The sequence below is a fragment of the Pelobates fuscus genome, chromosome 9, assembly GCF_036172605.1.
Source record: "Pelobates fuscus isolate aPelFus1 chromosome 9, aPelFus1.pri, whole genome shotgun sequence".
In the NCBI taxonomy this organism is placed as follows: domain Eukaryota; kingdom Metazoa; phylum Chordata; class Amphibia; order Anura; family Pelobatidae; genus Pelobates; species Pelobates fuscus.
The window spans coordinates 147779992-147801154 of record NC_086325.1 but is presented as its reverse complement, the minus strand read 5'-3'; the positions used below and the strand labels follow the sequence as shown (position 1 = coordinate 147801154).

Here is a 21163-nt window from a genome sequence, read left to right as displayed (position 1 = left end):
TATTCTGCAAAACATTAACACTGAGGAATCATTAGAGCAACTTAACAATGTCCAGCTTCTTAACATGGAAAGAGAAAGCTTTATCCTGCTAACTAAAGCAAAGGCTGAAGCAAAATTAACGCAGCCACAGGACACTGTATCTCACAGATCCGTATCCACCAGACATTCTAAAAGTTCCTCTAGATCCCGAAGATCAAGGCACTCAACGCTTAGTGAACAGCTTATAAACGCCCGAGCCGAAGCAGAGGCTAGCAAAGTACAGGCCGCATATGCAAAAAAGAGAGCAGACATGGAGGCTGAGGCTGCAGCAATGCAAGCCGAGGCTGCAGCAATGCAAGCCGAAGCGGCAGCAATGGAAGCTGAGGCAGCGTCTAAAGCAGCACGTCAAAAGGCAGCAATGGAAGCTCAGACAGCACGTCAAAGGGCAGCAATTGAAGCTTTAAAGGTACAGAGCAACTACGAGGCAGCTGCAGCAAAACTAAAGATTTTGGAACAAGCTATCGGTGCAGAGGAAAATGCTAGTGAAAGGGTCAGCATCAAGGCAGATATGGAAGATCCTTTTGAACGCACTAAGAACTATGTTCTAAACCACAGCAGCGAGCACTCAATTGCCTCCATTCTTCACGACAATGCAAGGACTTCACCACACCACCAGGCAAAAGCTGTTCCAGCAACTTCCTACATGCAAAACCACCCCAGTACAGCGCCTGACTGTCATGCTGATTCTGCATATGTCACAGAATTGCACACCAATCTGCAAGCAAGTCACCAACCTCCTGCTAATAGTACCGTTCCAGACTTTAACCCAACAACTCAGCTGAACGCCCTTGCTGCACCATATCTTCCAACGTCTCTTTACAACACTACCATAAACAACGCAATGCACAACATCCAACCAGCGACCTCCTACGTAAAGTCAGAGGCAACCGATACAGAAGAGTTTGTAAAGTATATACTTCGAAGAGAGCTCACCAAGTCAGGCCTAGTAAGCTTCGATGACCATCCTGAAAATTACAGAAGCTGGAAAGCTGCCTTCAAAACTACCATAAGTGATCTTGGTATTTCTGCTGCCGAGGAGCTGGATCTGCTGATCAGGTGGCTTGGCCCACAATCTACAGAACGTGTCAAGAGCCTCAGGTCAGTCTACATCGACAATCCAACAGCAGGTCTCACCGCTGCATGGGAACGTCTAGAACAGAGTTATGGTAGTCCTAAAGCCATAGAGAATGCATTGCTTAAACGATTGGAAAATTTCCCAACGATATCCGTTAAGGACAATAAAGAGTTCCAGAGACTCAGTGACCTTCTTCTCGAGGTCCAGCTTGCCAAAACCGACCCTAAACTACCGGGCCTCAGTTACCTGGACACTGCTCGAGGAGTTAACCCTATCATTTACAAACTTCCGTATAGCCTACGTGAAAAGTGGATCCAAATTGGGTCAAAATACAAACGGGAAAACAAGGTTTCATTTCCCCCTTTCTCCTACTTCTGCGAATTTGTCAGGAACATTGCTGACACCAAGAACGATCCTAGTTTTGCATTTGGTGAGTTCAGTACTCCCTCACTGAAAGGTGACAACCTACAAATCAGCTACAGGAACCGTAGAGGTCCCGTGTCTGTTAAGAAGACAGACATTATTCCCGCTCCCACCTCAGCTCCCGCCTCAAACAAGAGCGGCAAGATTGAAAACCCAAACCAATTATGTCCTATCCACAAGAAGCCACATCCCCTCAAAAAAATTATCGGTTTTAGGAAGAAGCCCCTACAAGAACGAAAGGAACTCCTAAAGACCTTTGGGGTATGTTATAGATGCTGTGCTTCCACCGATCACTTTGCCAAGGAATGTAAAATCCCTATCAAGTGCATAGAGTGCGGTTCCGAGGACCATGTTCAAGCTCTCCATCCACTCGAGCCCAACCCTTCACAATCTGCAAACCTTTCTCCCAGGCCAAATCACGATGGGAAGAGTACAGATCAGGTGCCTAATTCCACTATGATATTTTCCTCATGCACTGAAGTCTGTGGGGAAGACCACTGTGACAAGTCTTGTGCTAAAATATGCCTAGTGAACGTTCACCACAAGGATCAGCCAGAAAAGACTTTAAAGGTGTATGCTATCTTAGATGATCAAAGCAATCGATCACTTGCCCGACCTGAACTGTTTGATCTATTTTGCATAAGAGGAGAGGTTCACCCTTACACCCTAAGCACTTGTAGCGGCACTACAGAGGCCTTTGGAAGAAGGGCCCATGGACTTATTGTGTCTTCCCTAGGATATAACTTACAATTGCCCTTACCTACACTTGTAGAGTGCAACCTGATACCAGCCAACAAAGAAGAAATACCTACACCAGAAGTTGCCTTCTACCACCCTCACCTAAAGTCAATAGCAAGTGAAATCCCACCACTTAACAAAGATGCGAAAATCCTTCTTCTGCTGGGAAGAGATATTCTAAGGGTCCACAAGGTGCACAGGCAGGTCAGCGGACCCCCAGATGCTCCGTTTGCCCAGTACCTGGACTTAGGCTGGGTCATCATAGGTAATGTCTGTATAGGCAAAATGAAAAGGCCTACTAACATTTCTTCATTTAAGACAAATATATTGCCAAATGGTCGTAATACTCACTTTGAGCCATGCCCACATCACTACTGGGTAAAGGAGAAGGTAACTAGCTGCAAGTTGCAACATGGCAACACAAACCTTTCCCGCACAAATGATGACAGGTTTGGCTCTACAGTTTTCAATGCAAGTAGTGAAGACAACATGTTAGCTCCTTCAGTAGAAGACAAAGAATTCCTTAAAGTAATGGACAACGAGTTCTTTCAGGAAGATTCCAATAGTTGGGTTGCACCCCTACCCTTTCGCCTCCCGAAAGAGAAGCTGACGAACAATCTACATCAAGCCATTAAAAGGTTCTCTCTGCCAAAGCAATGGCATTATATTCCCACTGACCCTAATCTTGCTGATTATGGGACAAGAGCTATATCCCCAGCAGCTCTGACGCCTCCAAGATTTCTTCACGAAAACTCCTACTCAATTTCCACAGACGTTGCCTACGAACTAGTACATCCTGATGATGATAAAGAAATCAGGTCTATGAACACCACATTGCATACTTCTACAAGTCCAGAACCAAAACTCAAGTCACACCGTTTTGAACGTTTCTCAACCTGGTCATCAGCTGTTAGGGCTGTTGCTTATTTGATTCACGTTGCCCATTGTTTTAAAAGGAGCTCAATATCAGAGTGTCATGGTTGGCATATCTGTACCAACCATCTTACCGCAACGAAAATTGAGCGTGCCGAAAAGGTTATCATTCGCTGTGTACAACAAGAAGTGTACATGGAAGAATCCCACAGATTCAAAGGTGGAATACCTTTATCAAAGGATAGTTCACTATTTAATCTAAACCCTGTGGTCGATGACAATCAGTTGCTGCGAGTTGGAGGTCGAATAGAGAAATCTGACCTGTGCAGCAAGGAACAAAACCCTATCATCATACCAGGTCAGCACCACATCGCCACTCTTCTAATCCGGCCCCATCATGAACTAACACAACACCAAGGTAGACAATTTACAGAAGGCGCTATCAGATCAGCCGGCTTGTGGATTGTTGGAATGAAAAGATGTGTTTCTTCCCTGCCTTTCAAATGCGTCAAGTGTCGCAAGTTAAGAGGTAGACACCAACTACAACAAATGGCAAACCTGCCAGCTGATCGTTTAAGCACAGATCCACCCTTCACCTACGTTGGAGTTGACGTCTTCGGTCCGTGGACCGTGGTAACTCGAAAGACTCGTGGTGGAGCAGCCAACAGCAAAAGGTGGGCCGTGTTGTTTACTTGTCTCACCATACGAGCTGTACACATCGAAGTGATTGAGTCAATGGATTCTTCTTGTTTCATCAACGCTTTACGAAGATTCTTCTCCATCCGAGGACCTGTCAAGCAGCTAAGATCCGACTGTTTCCAACTTTGTTGGAGCCTGTAAAGAACTTCAACTAGACAATTTCTTAGCAAACAATGGATGTATTTGGCTGTTTAATCCAACACATTCTTCACATATGGGAGGATCCTGGGAGCGAATGATTGGAATCGCTCGAAGAATTCTCGATTCCACGTTACAGGACCGCAAGTCTTCACTATTGACTCATGAGACTTTGAGTTCCTTTCTCTCGAAAGTATCCGTCATCATTAATGCAAGGCCTCTAGTACCAGTATCTTCTGATCCCGATTCTCCAGTGATTCTTACCCCAGCCACACTCCTTACTCAGAAGGTTGGGACTACTGTGATATTTCCTGCTGAGATCGACCAGAAGGATACCTACAGGCATCAATGGAAACAGGTGCAACACCTAGCCAACGTGTTTTGGCACCGCTGGAGAAAGAAGTACCTGCATATCCTTCAAAGCCGTTACAAATGCCAAACACCCAAGCCCAACCTCAAAGTAGGCGACCTTGTTCTTCTGAAAGATAGAGAAGTCTGTCGCAATGAGTGGCCTATGGGTCTCGTAACAAGCGTAATGCCCAGCGATGATGGAAAGGTTCGAAAAGGTTAGATTAAGGAGGATTAAGGAGGTTCCACACGGACTTTCTCATGACCAATCACAGAATTGGTACTTCTCCCATGCGAGTGACTTATGCAAGAGTACCAGACCGTACGGTACTATGGCGGGGAGAACGCCACTATAACTGTTAACTATGCCACTGTTGAAGCTCCACGGCTATAAACCGTACACTACAGGACTTTAGCCATCTGTTATTGGACTTCATGTTTTATTGTTTATTTACTGCATACCTTCTCTGTTTTGCAGGTATCTTGTATTTATGGTTTACACACCAGTATTATTTTCCAATGTTTTCTTCACTTACAGGTTCAAGTTGGACTTTTAGACATTTGGACTTATCTTTATATATATATATAATAGGCTTTGAAATCTAAAGATTTCAGGCGGGGAGTGTCATGTTACATGATATTGTTTTATTATAATGTACTGTTTCTTTAATGTGCATCTTAAGTTTGTCTCTTGGGCCACTCCATAGTTTGCATGATGCTTCAGATTCTCCCCTCCCCCTTTCCTGTTCCAGTGTATTCTATGCTGTACATCTATATGTGACTTGTGATATCTCTCCTACCTGTATGGAAGAATCGTTCTTTTACCTGTTGTAACTGCACATTCTACAGATCATACGACGAATAAACAGCGCCAGATCTTCTTACATGTGAGTTGTGACTGAGTAAACTATCTGGGAAGGTGATTTGGTATGGATAATCTCATCAGGGCAATGAGCGCCATGTGCTCCTGAAAACCACATTCATAGCCTTTGCAGCCGGTCCAGAATAAACACTATAGTGTTCCCCTTAGGAACACTTTTTTCCAACTTTGAGTACCTCCTTTCTAAGAGCTCAGAATTATTGCCATATAGAAGAACATGCCAGAGATTTACAGCAATAAATTCACGACAGTATGCATTTAAAATATAATAAAGGTGCTTGAATTAGTTGGTTTGTATAAAACAATTTGTTCTTCAAAATTATTTTTACGTAACAAAGTGGAAAGCTGTAGGAGAGAGGACACTCATATCTTCTAGAATATAGTTCCCTCCTAATTGCACCTACAACCTTTGTTTTCTCCACCATAAATATCCCTTTTAACATTTTTGGGAAATGAGTTTGTGCCAAGGTATGAAATGGCAACTCAGGGTCCTACGTCATGGCTTATGACCACAACCTCTATAATCATGGACTTCACAGCTCCCTTCTGCTAGGCCGCCAGAAAGAGATGCTCAAGGAATGCAGAACAACCATTTAATTTGGGTATCTGGACCCAATCATAATTGTTGTTTTATTATATAGCTACCAAGTTGTGACAGAGACTCTGTGCCATTTCTCACCTGCATTACCGTTAACGAAACCTCCAAGCAATAACGTGTAATTCTCAGACTCTTCCAGAATTTTAAAAGATGAGTATTTGGCATAATATTTGGTGCTCTCAAAGTCCAGCAGATCAATACGCAGCTCCCTTGCCACTGTTGAGTACAGAATGACATTTAGGTAAAGGAAACATACATTTAAACATAAGGAAAATAAGGGGGGAAAAATTCTAGCTGTGGAAGAAAGGAAATGTCAGTTAATGATAATACAAAAAAAATATTTCTCAAACAGTAAAGTGACCTACGCCATTAGAAAAACTAAAGTTTTCTTAATGTTTATTTATGAATTCTGTGAAATATTATAAATAGAAACTCATGCTATTACTGCAGCACTTCATTTCAAAATTATATATTCCGCATAAATCTGGAACTGTGGGAAGAGTGAGTGACTACAGTGATCAATTGGCAGGGATTACATTTTAATATGATCTGATTTTATTTTTTTTAACCCCTGAGGGTTAATTCTTTTTTTTTTAACCCTCAGGGGTTAAATTTATTTTATTAATTAATTTAAATATTTTAAAGTTATACATTTAGCTAGCTGGGGAGGGTGGAAGTTAGTGGGGAATTGGGGGATTTAGTGTTAGGCTAACTAGGGGTTAACGTTAAAAAAGTTTTAATATAAGCTTTAAAAAGTTAAAAAATTAAGTTAAAAAAGTTTTAATAGCGTTAAAGTAAAAAATAAAAAAAAATAAACCCTTTACCCAGTCCAAATAAAAATTAACCCTTTCCCTGCCAGTCGATCACTGCCTACAGTGATCAAAATACAGATCACAGTATTATACTGTGATCTAATTTTTTTAACCCCTGACGATTAACTTTTATTTATTTTTTAACCCTCAGGGGTTAAATTTATTTAATTAACTAATTTAAATATTGTATAATTAAATATTTTGCTAGCTGGGGTGGGTGGGAGTTATGGGAAAATGGGGAATTTACTGTTAGTGCTGCTTACTGCTAGTTAGGGGTTAACGGTAAAAAAAAGCTTAGAAAAATGTTAAATCTGTAAAAAAAGTTTTACGCAAGTTTAAGAAACTTTAAAAAAATTAATAAGCATAACAAAAGTTTAAAAAAGTTTTAAAAAGTTAAAAAATACATTTAATAACGCTCATTACCACTACACCTGGTACAAGCTAGCGGAAAAATGATCCCACGCTAAGGTTCAAAATATGCCTTTTACCCTGGGATGTCTTCTTTAAGAAATGGTATGGCTTTATGGGGTATTTGGATTATATAGCCTGGTAAAATACTCTAAAATGGGACATGGGCACAGCGTAAAAATGTAAGGTTTGAAAAAAATGGAATGGCTGTGTCCCAAATGTGCCCCTCCGATGTCCACATTTACCTGGCAAAGGTACATACGGGGGTATTTTTGTACTCAGCAGACATAGCTGAGCAACATATGAAGTATTATACAGTCGTAGCACACATAAGGTTTGCAAAATATACTGTGCAAACTCACTTTGTGTGTCAAAAAGGCAGAAAAAACGCTTATTACCACTACACGTGGTACAAGCTAGCGGAAAAATTATCCCACGCTAAGGCTCAAAATATGCCTTTTGAAATACCCTGGGGTGTCTACTTTAAGAAATGGTAGGCCTTTGTGGGGTAGTTTGAATTTAAAACCTGCGAAGATGCTTGGAAATTGCACATAGGCCCAGCGTCAAAATCCAAAGTTCTGTAAAAACTGATATGGCTTGGTCTCCAATATGGCACTGTAGCTTCACAAAATAGTGCCAAAGACATTCATTGGGGATGTCTTTTTACTCAGAAGACTTAGCTGAGCATAATTTGGAGGTTTTGAACTTAGTGGCACATATGAGATATACAAAATGCCCAGCAAAAATGCAATCCGTATGTAAAAAATGCACAAAATTATTTTTTACCACATACTTTGGCATGTAATGGTAAAAAAATGGGGGCATGTTAAGGCACAATATGCACCTTATGAGATACCCTGGAGTGTCTACTTTTACAAATGGTAGGCCTTTGTGGGTTTTTTTGAACAGTCAAACTGTTATAATACCCCAAATGGAAGCATAGGCTCATTAAATCCGTCTCTCAAAATTCTACTGTGAATACTGAAAAGGACAGGTCTCCTGTATGGCACTGTAGCTTCACGAAATAGTGCCATAGACATACAATGGGGGTGTCCTTTTACTCAGAAGACTTAGCTGAGCATAATTTGGGGGGTTTGAACTTAGTGGCACATATGAAATATACAAAATGCCCAGCAAAAATGCAATCCGTATGTAAAAAAATGCACAAAATTATTTTTTACCACATACTTTGGCATGTAATGGTAAAAAAATGGGGGCATGTTAAGGCACAATATGCACCTTATGAGATACCCTGGAGTGTCTACTTTTACAAATGGTAGGCCTTTGTGGGGTTTTTTTGAACAGTCAAACTGTTATAATACCCCAAATGGAAGCATAGGCTCATTAAATCCGTCTCTCAAAATTCTACTGTGAATACTGAAAAGGACATGTGGCACTGTAGCTTCACAAAATAGTGCCAAAGACATACAATGGGGGTACCGTTGTACTCAGCAGAAGTAACTGAACACATAATAAAACTTTGTACAGGAATAGCACACACCAACTTTACAAAATACACATGAGAAGTTCTTTGTTATAAGTTTGTGTGCGAAAACCCCCAAAAAACACAATTTTACTCCAATTTTTAGCAGAGGTTGGCGGTAAAATGGCTACGTAGAAAGTGTCAAAACAACCTTAGGTAAATAGCCTGTTGTGTCTACTTTATATAAATATATACTTTTGTGTGGCAATTTTGTTTTCTTTTATGGCTATTAAGCTTACAAGACAAACATACCAAATTCTAAAATCGCTCCACATTAAAAGTTTATTTTACTCCTTGTGCTTTGTGACCTGTAACTACCAAAAAAAACTGAAAATCCCAGACACATTATATATTCTGTAAATCAGAACAACTAAATTAATTTATTTTTAATTACTTTCCTTAACCTGCACTAATTGTGCACACATTATTATTGCAAAAACTGTTAAAAAATCAAGATTTTTCATTTTTTTTGCATTTTTCTGTATTTTTTAATAATAAATAAGCATTTATGTAAATATATGTTAAATAAAATTAAAGCCCTTTCTGTCCTTTAAAAAACGGTATATAATATGCGTCGGTGCAATAAATTAGTAAAATGCAAATTGCAGTTGAACGCAAACAGCAAAAAATGCAAAAAATGCTTGTGTCATTAAGTGAAAGACAAGCTTCTGAAGCTCTGTCCTTAAGGGGTTAAGGGAAGTAGTTGAAAATAAAAGATCAAAATAAATAAATGGACAGTGAGCAAAACATAATGAAAGCTTGAGAAAGATTAGCTAACCAGACGATGGAAAAGGTAGGGCGAGCATGAATGAACATGGGGAAATGGAAAACAGGAACAGCATGGAACAAAGAACAAGAGAAACGTGCACATGCAGAGAACTTGCCAGAAAGCAAAAGAGGGGAAATATAATGGAAAAGATGATATAAGTATGGAAAGAATGACAGGGGTAATGAGAACAATAGATAATTAGGAGACAGAGAATGGAAAATATATAGAAAACAATGAAAAGAAGAAGAGAGAGTAGAGAAAAAAATTGGAAAAAGAGGGGTTGGTGGCAATCGGCATTTAAGAACAAGTTAGATTAACATAATATTTTATGTGATATCAAGCCTCCCAACTGTCCCGAGTTTGGCAATTGTCCATATTTCAGGGCTCCTGTCCCACCGGCCTTACTTTATTACCCGGTGTTCCTAACAGCAGAACACCAAGAAAGCATATTGTGATCTCATCGTTAGAGACACTCGCTCTTTGCTCAAGGCACCAGGTCCCTGCAGAGAGCACCAAACAGGGCTTTTTACCTTCATTTGGCTGGTCTGGATAATAGGTAGCCTGGTGTGCATTTAACTCAGGTTTACCTACCAATTCTTTGGATGGAATTTCCGTGTAGGTCTGCCAGCCTTTTGGCAACATTAGTGACTTTCTTTGCATCACTGCCCCACTGTGTTTTGCCCATCCCATGGCGTTCAGCTTCAATAGTTTATAAACTACAGTTATTCAAACCATTTCCTCCACCAGGTTTTAGGAGATATCTGTTGTTACGAACCCTGATGTGGTAGCTATCGGTTCGTTTGTTTCCACCCGAACTGCTATGAGCATGAGTGATTATAGCTCGCAGTTCGGGTGTCCGTTCATCTTTCTCCCGATCAGATACAGCTTTCCCAGCAGATTCTCCCAATGCAGTGAACAGGTACCCAAACATCAGCCAAAACGTGATGAAGGTTGTAACAAGACTGAAGGTTTATTGGTGCCACACTGGCTTTTATACAATTCCCCATGCAAGGGGTACTCCCACAGTGGACCTTGTGGAGAACACCAACACAAAATCTAACAACCAATGATCTTACAGTACAGTTAAAGACACTCCCTTATAAATTAGGCAGTCCCTCCTCTCTGCCCTGGAGATAATTGTGTTAGATACTGTAATAACTCAATTATCCCCAGGCAGAAAAAACATTATATTTTAAGATACCCTAAAACATGCAGAAAAACATATCTCAGATACATAAAAATATATATTCCCTGATAGCCCTGATCTGGGTGACCAACATATCCGAAAATCACCCAGATCAGTTTAAGGGTACGAAAGTTTCCTGGAGGGTCTAGTTCGCCAAAACATAAAAAACGAAATAAAACATGAACGGACCCCCTGGTTCTAAGGCAGACTTTGTTCCCTCCATTCGTGGGAACAAATCTACTAAACTGCGCCTTCCTGGCTGCTCAACAAAAGGAAGCAGGCGTTTGACAGGTTGACCGGTGGTTGGTGCGTTTAGTGTTCGATTTTAGTTTCCAGACACTCGACAACCAACTACCGCTGCCTCCATTTGTGCGAACAAGATGGCCACCGTCACGTGTTCGACTATGTGAACGGCGACCACCCAGCAGTTCATCAATTAAGCTGCTGTTAACCACAGCTTCTGGGAGGTTAACAGGCTGCACACTCCACTTGCGTGTGGTCCGTTTGTTCAGTAGTTTTGAAACTACCGAACAAACGAAATTGGGTTAAAACATACGAAATATTGAACAAAAAGTCTCGGAAATGCTCGATATTCTTACATCTGTAACCAATTACCTGATGAGGTTAACATGTGAAGATTTTCGTTTCCCAACCAAAACTCATTCAGGCGACTGCCAAATCCAGTCTTATACGTTTTCCAGTCATGGAAAAAATCCATTGATCCATCCAAACGTCTCTGGAAAACCTAAATTAACAAAGGGATAAGCATCACCCTTTCATTTTCCTTTATATTGGTTTATAAACATTGGTACAGTGGATTTATTTTCTTGTTAAGTTATAGGTGTAAGAAATTTGCTTTGCATCTATAAGGAATGTCACAAATACTTGCTCATTGGTTAATTTTACAAAATTGATGGCAGGTTAAGATGCTAAATCCGTTTCTTTCCCTAACCATCCAGAGGTGGACAGCACTACCCATCATACTGGTAAAACACACAAACCCAGATAAGCTAAGCTAAGTAATAGAGAACAGTAGCGTATAACCATTCCTTATGGGTGGTCATCCTTAAAGTTAATAATAGAATAGTGAAATACCTGCAGGAGGCAACAATAGTGAGAAACAGGTCAAGGTCAAAACTTGTTGCATGCTTTGTAATATTATTATTTATTTTCAAGTTCTCGTTTTATACAATATTATTTGTGATCACTTTATCCAGACGTTCAGTGCAAGCTGTATTTTCAAATTTAACTTTATTGAATGTAGGATTCCAGACACACCACTATTTGTACAATCGCCATACACTCCTGGGGATACCACATCTGGAAGGGTAAACTTCAGGGAGAGCTAGCTAGACCACCGATGTACTAGTGTCTATCACCTAGTGGTTCCACATCTTATAGTAAAACTTGAGATTATTGAAACTTATATCTATGGCTTTTTCCATTCATCTTTGGTAGTCAACCTGAACTTGAATCTCAGTCCAGCAATGATTTTTTGTTGTCTTCCAAAATCTGGCAATGCAAATTTTTGTAACCATCAGAATGTGTATAATTAACAAGTGAAAAGGTTTACCGAATTTAGGTAGATCCAAGTGAAAAAGAAACCTCGGTAAAGTTAAATGTATGGGTGATCCCGTCATTTTACTGATTTCAATATCCAGTTTGTTTCTCAGAGACAAGAGTTTTGGGCAGTCCCGTCATATATGTTTATGCGTGCCTCTATTCATATTACACCTCCAGCAAGTATTTTGTACATTAGATTGAAATTTAGAAACTATCGCTTTGTAATATTATTAAGAGCACTCTGATTGGTTGGCTAGTCAATTAGAGAGCTCTGTGTAATGTAATAGCTGGCAAGGCATTGGGAAGCCTTTATAAAAGCTACCCCAGTTATGAGTGCTCATTCTGCAATTAACTTTTGTGGGACAAAGATGGATTAATTTCAGGTTTTTAATTTTAGTTTTTAAGTAGTTTTTTTTGTTTATTAGGCTTTTTTTTATTTTATATAGTTGCGTTGGTTATTATGAACCCACCACCAAGAGGTGAAAGTTTAGGGAAGGACTGTAGGTCCCTTTTATTGTATAATAGTTCCCACCTGCTAGCCATAGGTAAGGACAGGGAGATATAAGTATGTCCCCCCATTTAATTTATTGAATAGTAAGCTGCATACCCCAATTACTTATTTTAAAACCCCCCACCCCTTACTCCACAGGTGTAAGGGGGAAAACTATGTTCTGCCCATTTTGTCAACAATGGCTGTCCAGTCGCTATTTTTAGTAGTATAACACCTCCCTTATATTAATATGGAGGTCTTATTAACCCCCATAGGGATTATTTATTTATTATTTTATTTAACTAGTCAATGTGGCAGCTGGCTAACAAGCTCTGGAAAAAAGGAGGAGCAGTAATAAATAGAATCTATATTTCTGCTTTTTATATCTAATAAATGTATAGTAAAAAATAGATTTTTGCTGTTCCATCTTTTTCCATCTAATAGTTAGTCTTCTCACTTGATCTGTGAACACATGGTGGGAGAATGTGGCTGGTATGTCATGTACTCATGTAGGCTCTCTGTCAGGTCAGTTTTCTCACCACCACCTGGTGCCATTTTGGTTTATAAAAACTGTTTTCAGAATCATTTCAATGGACAACATTTGGATGCTCCCAGCTGGGGGCATGGACGACATTTGTTCAAATTAAAACAAAATTCAGATTAATTGATTCAACTGAACCAAATATTTCTACTGTGCACATGTCAAGTTGGTAGACTTGTTTAAAAAGTATTGATTTGTGAAGAATATGCTGATAACTTACTATCCAGCCTCCTCCATCAGTGTGCATATCACAAAGCACCTTCAGAGGAGTTTTACCATCTGGGTATATAGTGTACCAGTCACTGAGCACCACACCATGATCCAATAAGTCCCCACAGTCCATGGCAGCTAAGAGAAAAGAATACAATGAATGTTGCATGAAATTGTTTATTTTATTTACCCCCATATATCAATTTAAATCATTGAAATCAAGTATATTTAGGTGATTTCTTTTGCACAAGGGTTGTATGTGAAATAAGGAACATTATATAAAACTCAGATATTTTATATATATATATATATATACACACACACACACACACCTTCTGTGTCAACTAGTTAAATTGGAGAATTATAGGCATAGGCATAAGCATACCAAAATCTGGAATATTTGAACAAAGAGAAATAGGAGACTAGACTAAATAGTTCTAACCTTGGACACAATTTAATATTTTTAGATAAACTTATGAAATATTTTTTAAAGAATATTAAAATATCAACCAATATATGATATATAAAACATATATAAATATTAAAATAAAAGAATACACTATTACAACACTAAAATATTTTTTCAAATGTTAAATCACTTTAAAAATGTATTCAATTAAAAGCTTATCCAAAAATATTAAATCAATTATTTCTTAATTTATATATATATATATATATATACAAAAAATGGAATGGTCCATGCACTCTTGCTCAAAAGATAAATAGTATAAATGTTACTTGCCGGGTGCCACTTCCCATGGGGTTGTAGATAGAATCAAACCAGGAATAATTGGGTTGCACTCACGGTCTTGGATAAAAAGTTATAAATTTATTCCATAAATTGATGCAAAATCGACGTTTCGGTCCTCTCAGGGACCTTCCTCAGGATCAAATGACATACATACATACAACAAATATCGCCATTATATAGCTATAAAATTAATACTTAATTGACTTACCCCAGGTGCAAAGAGTCCAACCGCGGCGTTCTCCATTCGTAATTGCGCATGCGCGAAATAGACGCGACCTTCCATAACCCGGAACTTCTCCGTAATGACGTCACTAAACGTCGTTTCCCTGGTTACGCGGTATGCGTTGCCTAGGGAACTATTCTACACAGGAAAATCGCTTGCAGGTTATACTCCGTGCACCTTGGGATCAGATCGAATAAACAGACAATTTAAATATTTGATAAAAGGACTGTATGTTCTGCTATTAAAGGATACTACATTAATCTAACATTATACAATATGCATTTTAATACAACTAATGAATTAACATTGTACAGTATGTATTTAAATACACCTAATGTCCTACATTTACTAAATTATAAAGAAAACATTACTTGTGATTCCTCCATATTAATGTATGATATACACATGGATAGTGCTTTGATTCGTATGCACGCTAAAAAAAGGCCTACTTAGCTGTCAACTATACAAAATAATAATTAAAAAATTAAAAAATTAAGAAATCACTAACTTTGCAATAAGTGTGTAACCCATCTACAAATGTATTCAAAAAATAATCAAAAATATTCCTATATAGTGATGGAATGTGTAGTGACTTATAATAAATAATATACAATGTATAGGGATCCCTGTTTTAATCAGGGATTCCGTGCAAATTTTTATAAAAGCTAACTCTCATTAACTTTGTGTGTTAAGTGCCAGTGTTGGAAGGACCATGTGAATGTTATTCAGTGTTCCTTGTATGTTAGCAGTGCATACAGTTATATGACCGTCTCGCTAAATATACTGTGTGGAGTATTTTCTTCATTTACGTTAATAGTACATTTATTGACAATTTATTAATTGTAACTATAATGTATCTATCTGAATTACTATGACACATTGTATAGTCTTAATTGATCTTTCTATGGATATTGTATCTACATCTAAGTTTCACTTTCTTGTAGTACCTACTTATCCAATACAATAAAGCAAAATGTGCCATTAATATTCCTAATCACAGTTATCTATAAGCCTACAACGGTTAATTTTTAAAATCAAAGAACACAAGCAAAATGGAGCTTATTAGAGAAAGGAATGATACGAGATCATTTCGTTGAGTCCTTTTGGAGCAACTGTGTCGAGTAAATATATCCAATATGTCTCTCTGTTAAGAAGCATCTTGCCTCGGTTTCCCCCACGTCTTGGTTCCGGTATATGATCTATCGCCGTAAATTTAAGGGATGCTAAAGGATGTTGATTCTGCAAAAAATGTTTTACGACCGGTTTGTCGCTGGTGCCGTCCCTATACGCTGTACGGATATTCGATCTATGGCCGCGTATACGTTCACATAGTGGAGTCTGTGTTTTACCTATATAGGACAAACCACATGGACAGGTTAATTTGTATATAACAAACGAAGTTTTGCAGGTAATAGTATGATTTATCAGGAACTTCTTACTGGTATGGGGGTGGTTGAATGTGCGGGACGGGACCATGTGGCTACAGGTCACACATCCCAAGCATCTGACACTTCCTCGATGCTGTATCTTCCCCTGCCGTACATAACTTTGTATAGGGTCAGTTTTAACCAATAAATCACGCAAATTTTTATTTCGTTTGTAACAAATTAAAGGTTTCTGTTGAAAAGTTGATGGTAATGTGGAGTCGCAGGCCATCATATTCCAGTTATCTCGGATAATATTCGATAATTGAACTGAGGAATCATTATATGTGGTTGGGCAAATTAGACGATTCTGTGTCTTCACAGAGGTTTGTGGGATAAATTCTCTCGCTTGTTTCAATGCTGTTTCCAATTGTGTGTGGTTATAACCTCGATTAAGAAACTTTGTTTTCATCTGTGTTAGTTGTTCTTCCCTAATTCGAGCATTAGAGTTGTTCCTTATGGTTCTGAGGAACTGTGCTTTAGGTAATGAGGCTTTGAGACGTTCCGGGTGTGCACTTTGAGCATGAAGGATAGTGTTGCGGTCGGTGGGTTTGGTATATAGTGAATACTGTAAATTATTCTCCTCCACCCAAATGAGTAAATCCAGAAAGTGTACTCTGTCTTTACTTATTTCTGATGTGAATCGGATTGGACTGTCGATTTTATTCAAATCATCTACCATCTGTTGGGCTTCCTGTATTGTCCCGGTCCATAATACAAGCAAGTCGTCGATAAATCTAAAAAATCAAAGTATTTTATCTCCATATACTGGTAAGATGTTAGTAGTTTCATATATATACATGTAACCGTTTGCATAAGCTGGGGCCATGGCCGCACCCATTGATGTACCGGCCCTTTGCATAAACCAGTCTTCTTCGAATCTGAAATAATTGTTAGATAGAGCTAGTTCCAATAATTGTAATGTGTATTCAATAGGTGGACCGCTGTACGCCTCTGATTGTGTCAAAACTTGTCTCATAGCATCAATGCCTTGTGTATGGGGAATGACAGTGTATAGGCTTTTGACGTCCATAGTTATAAGGACAATTCCTTTGTCATTAAGTTGTATAGTTGACAATATCTTGATTAGTGAAGGGGTATCCTTAATACACGTGTCCAATTCCAGTATGGGTTGTTTAAACAGTGCATCCAACCATTTGGCAATAGGTTCCAACACACCCCCGACCGCTGAAACGATTGGCCGTCCCGGGGGGTGTGTTGGATCCTTGTGCATTTTAGGGATAGTGTATATGACTGGTGTAGTAGGAGTTGTATTGTACAGATATTCTGCCAATTTTGGTTCCAAATATCCAGCCATCAAACCCTCATTCAAAGAGACATCTATTTTACGTTGTACCTGGGTCGTAGGATCTTGAGGTAATTTCTCATATGTTTGCTGACATTGGAGTTGTTGTCATATTTCTTGTGCGTAATTTTCGTATTGCATCACCACAATACCTCCTCCCTTGACTGCCGGACGTATGATTATACTTGGATCTTGTGCAAGATTCTTGATAAGGTTCCTCTGTTTGAGTGTAAGATTATGTCGTTTTATTTTATCCATCTTGATGTGTTCCTTGGTCTCATGCATAATTGTAGACATATATGTTTTTAAAGTTGGATTATTGGATATAGGGTCAAATGTCGATTTAGATTTGAAAGAAAAAAGTTGTTTAGGTTCTTGTGTTACCGCCTGGGAAGGTCTTTTTGCATAATATTCCTTCAGGCGTAAGTTTCTTCCAAACTTGAACATTTCTGTGTTCCATTTGAATAATTGTGGTTTTGATGTAGGTACGAATGATAATCCTTTGCTTAAAATGTCGTTTTCCTCTTGTGTGAGTTCTCTTGATGATAGGTTGAATACTGGTATTATTTCTTGAGAGGGGGTTTTGTGCGGTTGCTGATAGATCTTACCACCCTGTCCTCTCCGGATGTTGGTTCGTCTTGACTTTTTGTTTGGCTTCTTGTTATACTGGCTCCTCCCACCGCTCCTAAAAAAGTCTTTTGTTTATTCGTTTCAGTATCTGAGGCGGACTCTCCTGATGTTATATCTATCGTGGAGACATTGGGTTTTTGTATACGACCTTCCCAGGCGGTAACACAAGAACCTAAACAACTTTTTTCTTTCAAATCTAAATCGACATTTGACCCTATATCCAATAATCCAACTTTAAAAACATATATGTCTACAATTATGCATGAGACCAAGGAACACATCAAGATGGATAAAATAAAACGACATAATCTTACACTCAAACAGAGGAACCTTATCAAGAATCTTGCACAAGATCCAAGTATAATCATACGTCCGGCAGACAAGGGAGGAGGTATTGTGGTGATGCAATACGAAAATTACGCACAAGAAATACGACAACAACTTCAATGTCAGCAAACATATGAGAAATTACCTCAAGATCCTACGACCCAGGTACAACGTAAAATAGATGTCTCTTTGAATGAGGGTTTGATGGCTGGATATTTGGAACCAAAATTGGCAGAATATCTGTACAATACAACTCCTACTACACCAGTCATATACACTATCCCTAAAATGCACAAGGATCCAACACACCCCCCGGGACGGCCAATCGTTTCAGCGGTCGGGGGTGTGTTGGAACCTATTGCCAAATGGTTGGATGCACTGTTTAAACAACCCATACTGGAATTGGACACGTGTATTAAGGATACCCCTTCACTAATCAAGATATTGTCAACTATACAACTTAATGACAAAGGAATTGTCCTTATAACTATGGACGTCAAAAGCCTATACACTGTCATTCCCCATACACAAGGCATTGATGCTATGAGACAAGTTTTGACACAATCAGAGGCGTACAGCGGTCCACCTATTGAATACACATTACAATTATTGGAACTAGCTCTATCTAACAATTATTTCAGATTCGAAGAAGACTGGTTTATGCAAAGGGCCGGTACATCAATGGGTGCGGCCATGGCCCCAGCTTATGCAAACGGTTACATGTATATATATGAAACTACTAACATCTTACCAGTATATGGAGATAAAATACTTTGATTTTTTAGATTTATCGACGACTTGCTTGTATTATGGACCGGGACAATACAGGAAGCCCAACAGATGGTAGATGATTTGAATAAAATCGACAGTCCAATCCGATTCACATCAGAAATAAGTAAAGACAGAGTACACTTTCTGGATTTACTCATTTGGGTGGAGGAGAATAATTTACAGTATTCACTATATACCAAACCCACCGACCGCAACACTATCCTTCATGCTCAAAGTGCACACCCGGAACGTCTCAAAGCCTCATTACCTAAAGCACAGTTCCTCAGAACCATAAGGAACAACTCTAATGCTCGAATTAGGGAAGAACAACTAACACAGATGAAAACAAAGTTTCTTAATCGAGGTTATAACCACACACAATTGGAAACAGCATTGAAACAAGCGAGAGAATTTATCCCACAAACCTCTGTGAAGACACAGAATCGTCTAATTTGCCCAACCACATATAATGATTCCTCAGTTCAATTATCGAATATTATCCGAGATAACTGGAATATGATGGCCTGCGACTCCACATTACCATCAACTTTTCAACAGAAACCTTTAATTTGTTACAAACGAAATAAAAATTTGCGTGATTTATTGGTTAAAACTGACCCTATACAAAGTTATGTACGGCAGGGGAAGATACAGCATCGAGGAAGTGTCAGATGCTTGGGATGTGTGACCTGTAGCCACATGGTCCCGTCCCGCACATTCAACCACCCCCATACCAGTAAGAAGTTCCTGATAAATCATACTATTACCTGCAAAACTTCGTTTGTTATATACAAATTAACCTGTCCATGTGGTTTGTCCTATATAGGTAAAACACAGACTCCACTATGTGAACGTATACGCGGCCATAGATCGAATATCCGTACAGCGTATAGGGACGGCACCAGCGACAAACCGGTCGCAAAACATTTTTTGCAGAATCAACATCCTTTAGCATCCCTTAAATTTACGGCGATAGATCATATACCGGAACCAAGACGTGGGGGAAACCGAGGCAAGATGCTTCTTAACAGAGAGACATATTGGATATATTTACTCGACACAGTTGCTCCAAAAGGACTCAACGAAATGATCTCGTATCATTCCTTTCTCTAATAAGCTCCATTTTTGCTTGTGTTCTTTGATTTTAAAAATTAACCGTTGTAGGCTTATAGATAACTGTGATTAGGAATATTAATGGCACATTTTGCTTTATTGTATTGGATAAGTAGGTACTACAAGAAAGTGAAACTTAGATGTAGATACAATATCCATAGAAAGATCAATTAAGACTATACAATGTGTCATAGTAATTCAGATAGATACATTATAGTTACAATTAATAAATTGTCAATAAATGTACTATTAACGTAAATGAAGAAAATACTCCACACAGTATATTTAGCGAGACGGTCATATAACTGTATGCACTGCTAACATACAAGGAACACTGAATAACATTCACATGGTCCTTCCAACACTGGCACTTAACACACAAAGTTAATGAGAGTTAGCTTTTATAAAAATTTGCACGGAATCCCTGATTAAAACAGGGATCCCTATACATTGTATATTATTTATTATAAGTCACTACACATTCCATCACTATATAGGAATATTTTTGATTATTTTTTGAATACATTTGTAGATGGGTTACACACTTATTGCAAAGTTAGTGATTTCTTAATTTTTTAATTTTTTAATTATTATTTTGTATAGTTGACAGCTAAGTAGGCCTTTTTTTAGCGTGCATACGAATCAAAGCACTATCCATGTGTATATCATACATTAATATGGAGGAATCACAAGTAATGTTTTCTTTATAATTTAGTAAATGTAGGACATTAGGTGTATTTAAATACATACTGTACAATGTTAATTCATTAGTTGTATTAAAATGCATATTGTATAATGTTAGATTAATGTAGTATCCTTTAATAGCAGAACATACAGTCCTTTTATCAAATATTTAAATTGTCTGTTTATTCGATCTGATCCCAAGGTGCACGGAGTATAACCTGCAAGCGATTTTCCTGTGTAGAATAGTTCCCTAGGCAACGCATACCGCGTAACCAGGGAAACGACGTTTAGTGACGTCATTACGGAGAAGTTCCGGGTTATGGAAGGTCGCGTCTATTTCGCGCATGCGCAATTACGAATGGAGAACGCCGCGGTTGGACTCTTTGCACCTGGGGTAAGTCAATTAAGTATTAATTTTATAGCTATATAATGGCGATATTTGTTGTATGTATGTATGTCATTTGATCCTGAGGAAGGTCCCTGAGAGGACCGAAACGTCGATTTTGCATCAATTTATGGAATAAATTTATAACTTTTTATCCAAGACCGTGAGTGCAACCCAATTATTCCTGGTTTGATTATATATATATATATATATATATATATTAAATCATTATGGAAAACATAATTACTATTATTATTGCCATTTATATAGCGCCAA

At 38.5% G+C, this 21163-nt stretch overlaps 1 protein-coding gene across 2 annotated transcripts in view; it reads right to left on the bottom strand.

Annotated features, from left to right (window-relative positions):
* LOC134573165 (ficolin-2-like) overlaps nucleotides 1-21163 on the bottom strand; it is a 35733-nt gene that overhangs the window by 6657 nt on the left and 7913 nt on the right. Inside the window, exons 5-7 of one of the 2 annotated variants that reach the window (XM_063432702.1) lie at nucleotides 13284-13411; nucleotides 11085-11214; nucleotides 5893-6030 (exon numbers count right to left, since the gene is read on the bottom strand). In XM_063432702.1, coding sequence (XP_063288772.1) covers nucleotides 5893-6030; nucleotides 11085-11214; nucleotides 13284-13411 — 396 coding nt within the window. The remainder of the gene's footprint in view (nucleotides 1-5892; nucleotides 6031-11084; nucleotides 11215-13283; nucleotides 13412-21163) is intronic. The other variant, XM_063432704.1, reaches the window with a different exon arrangement.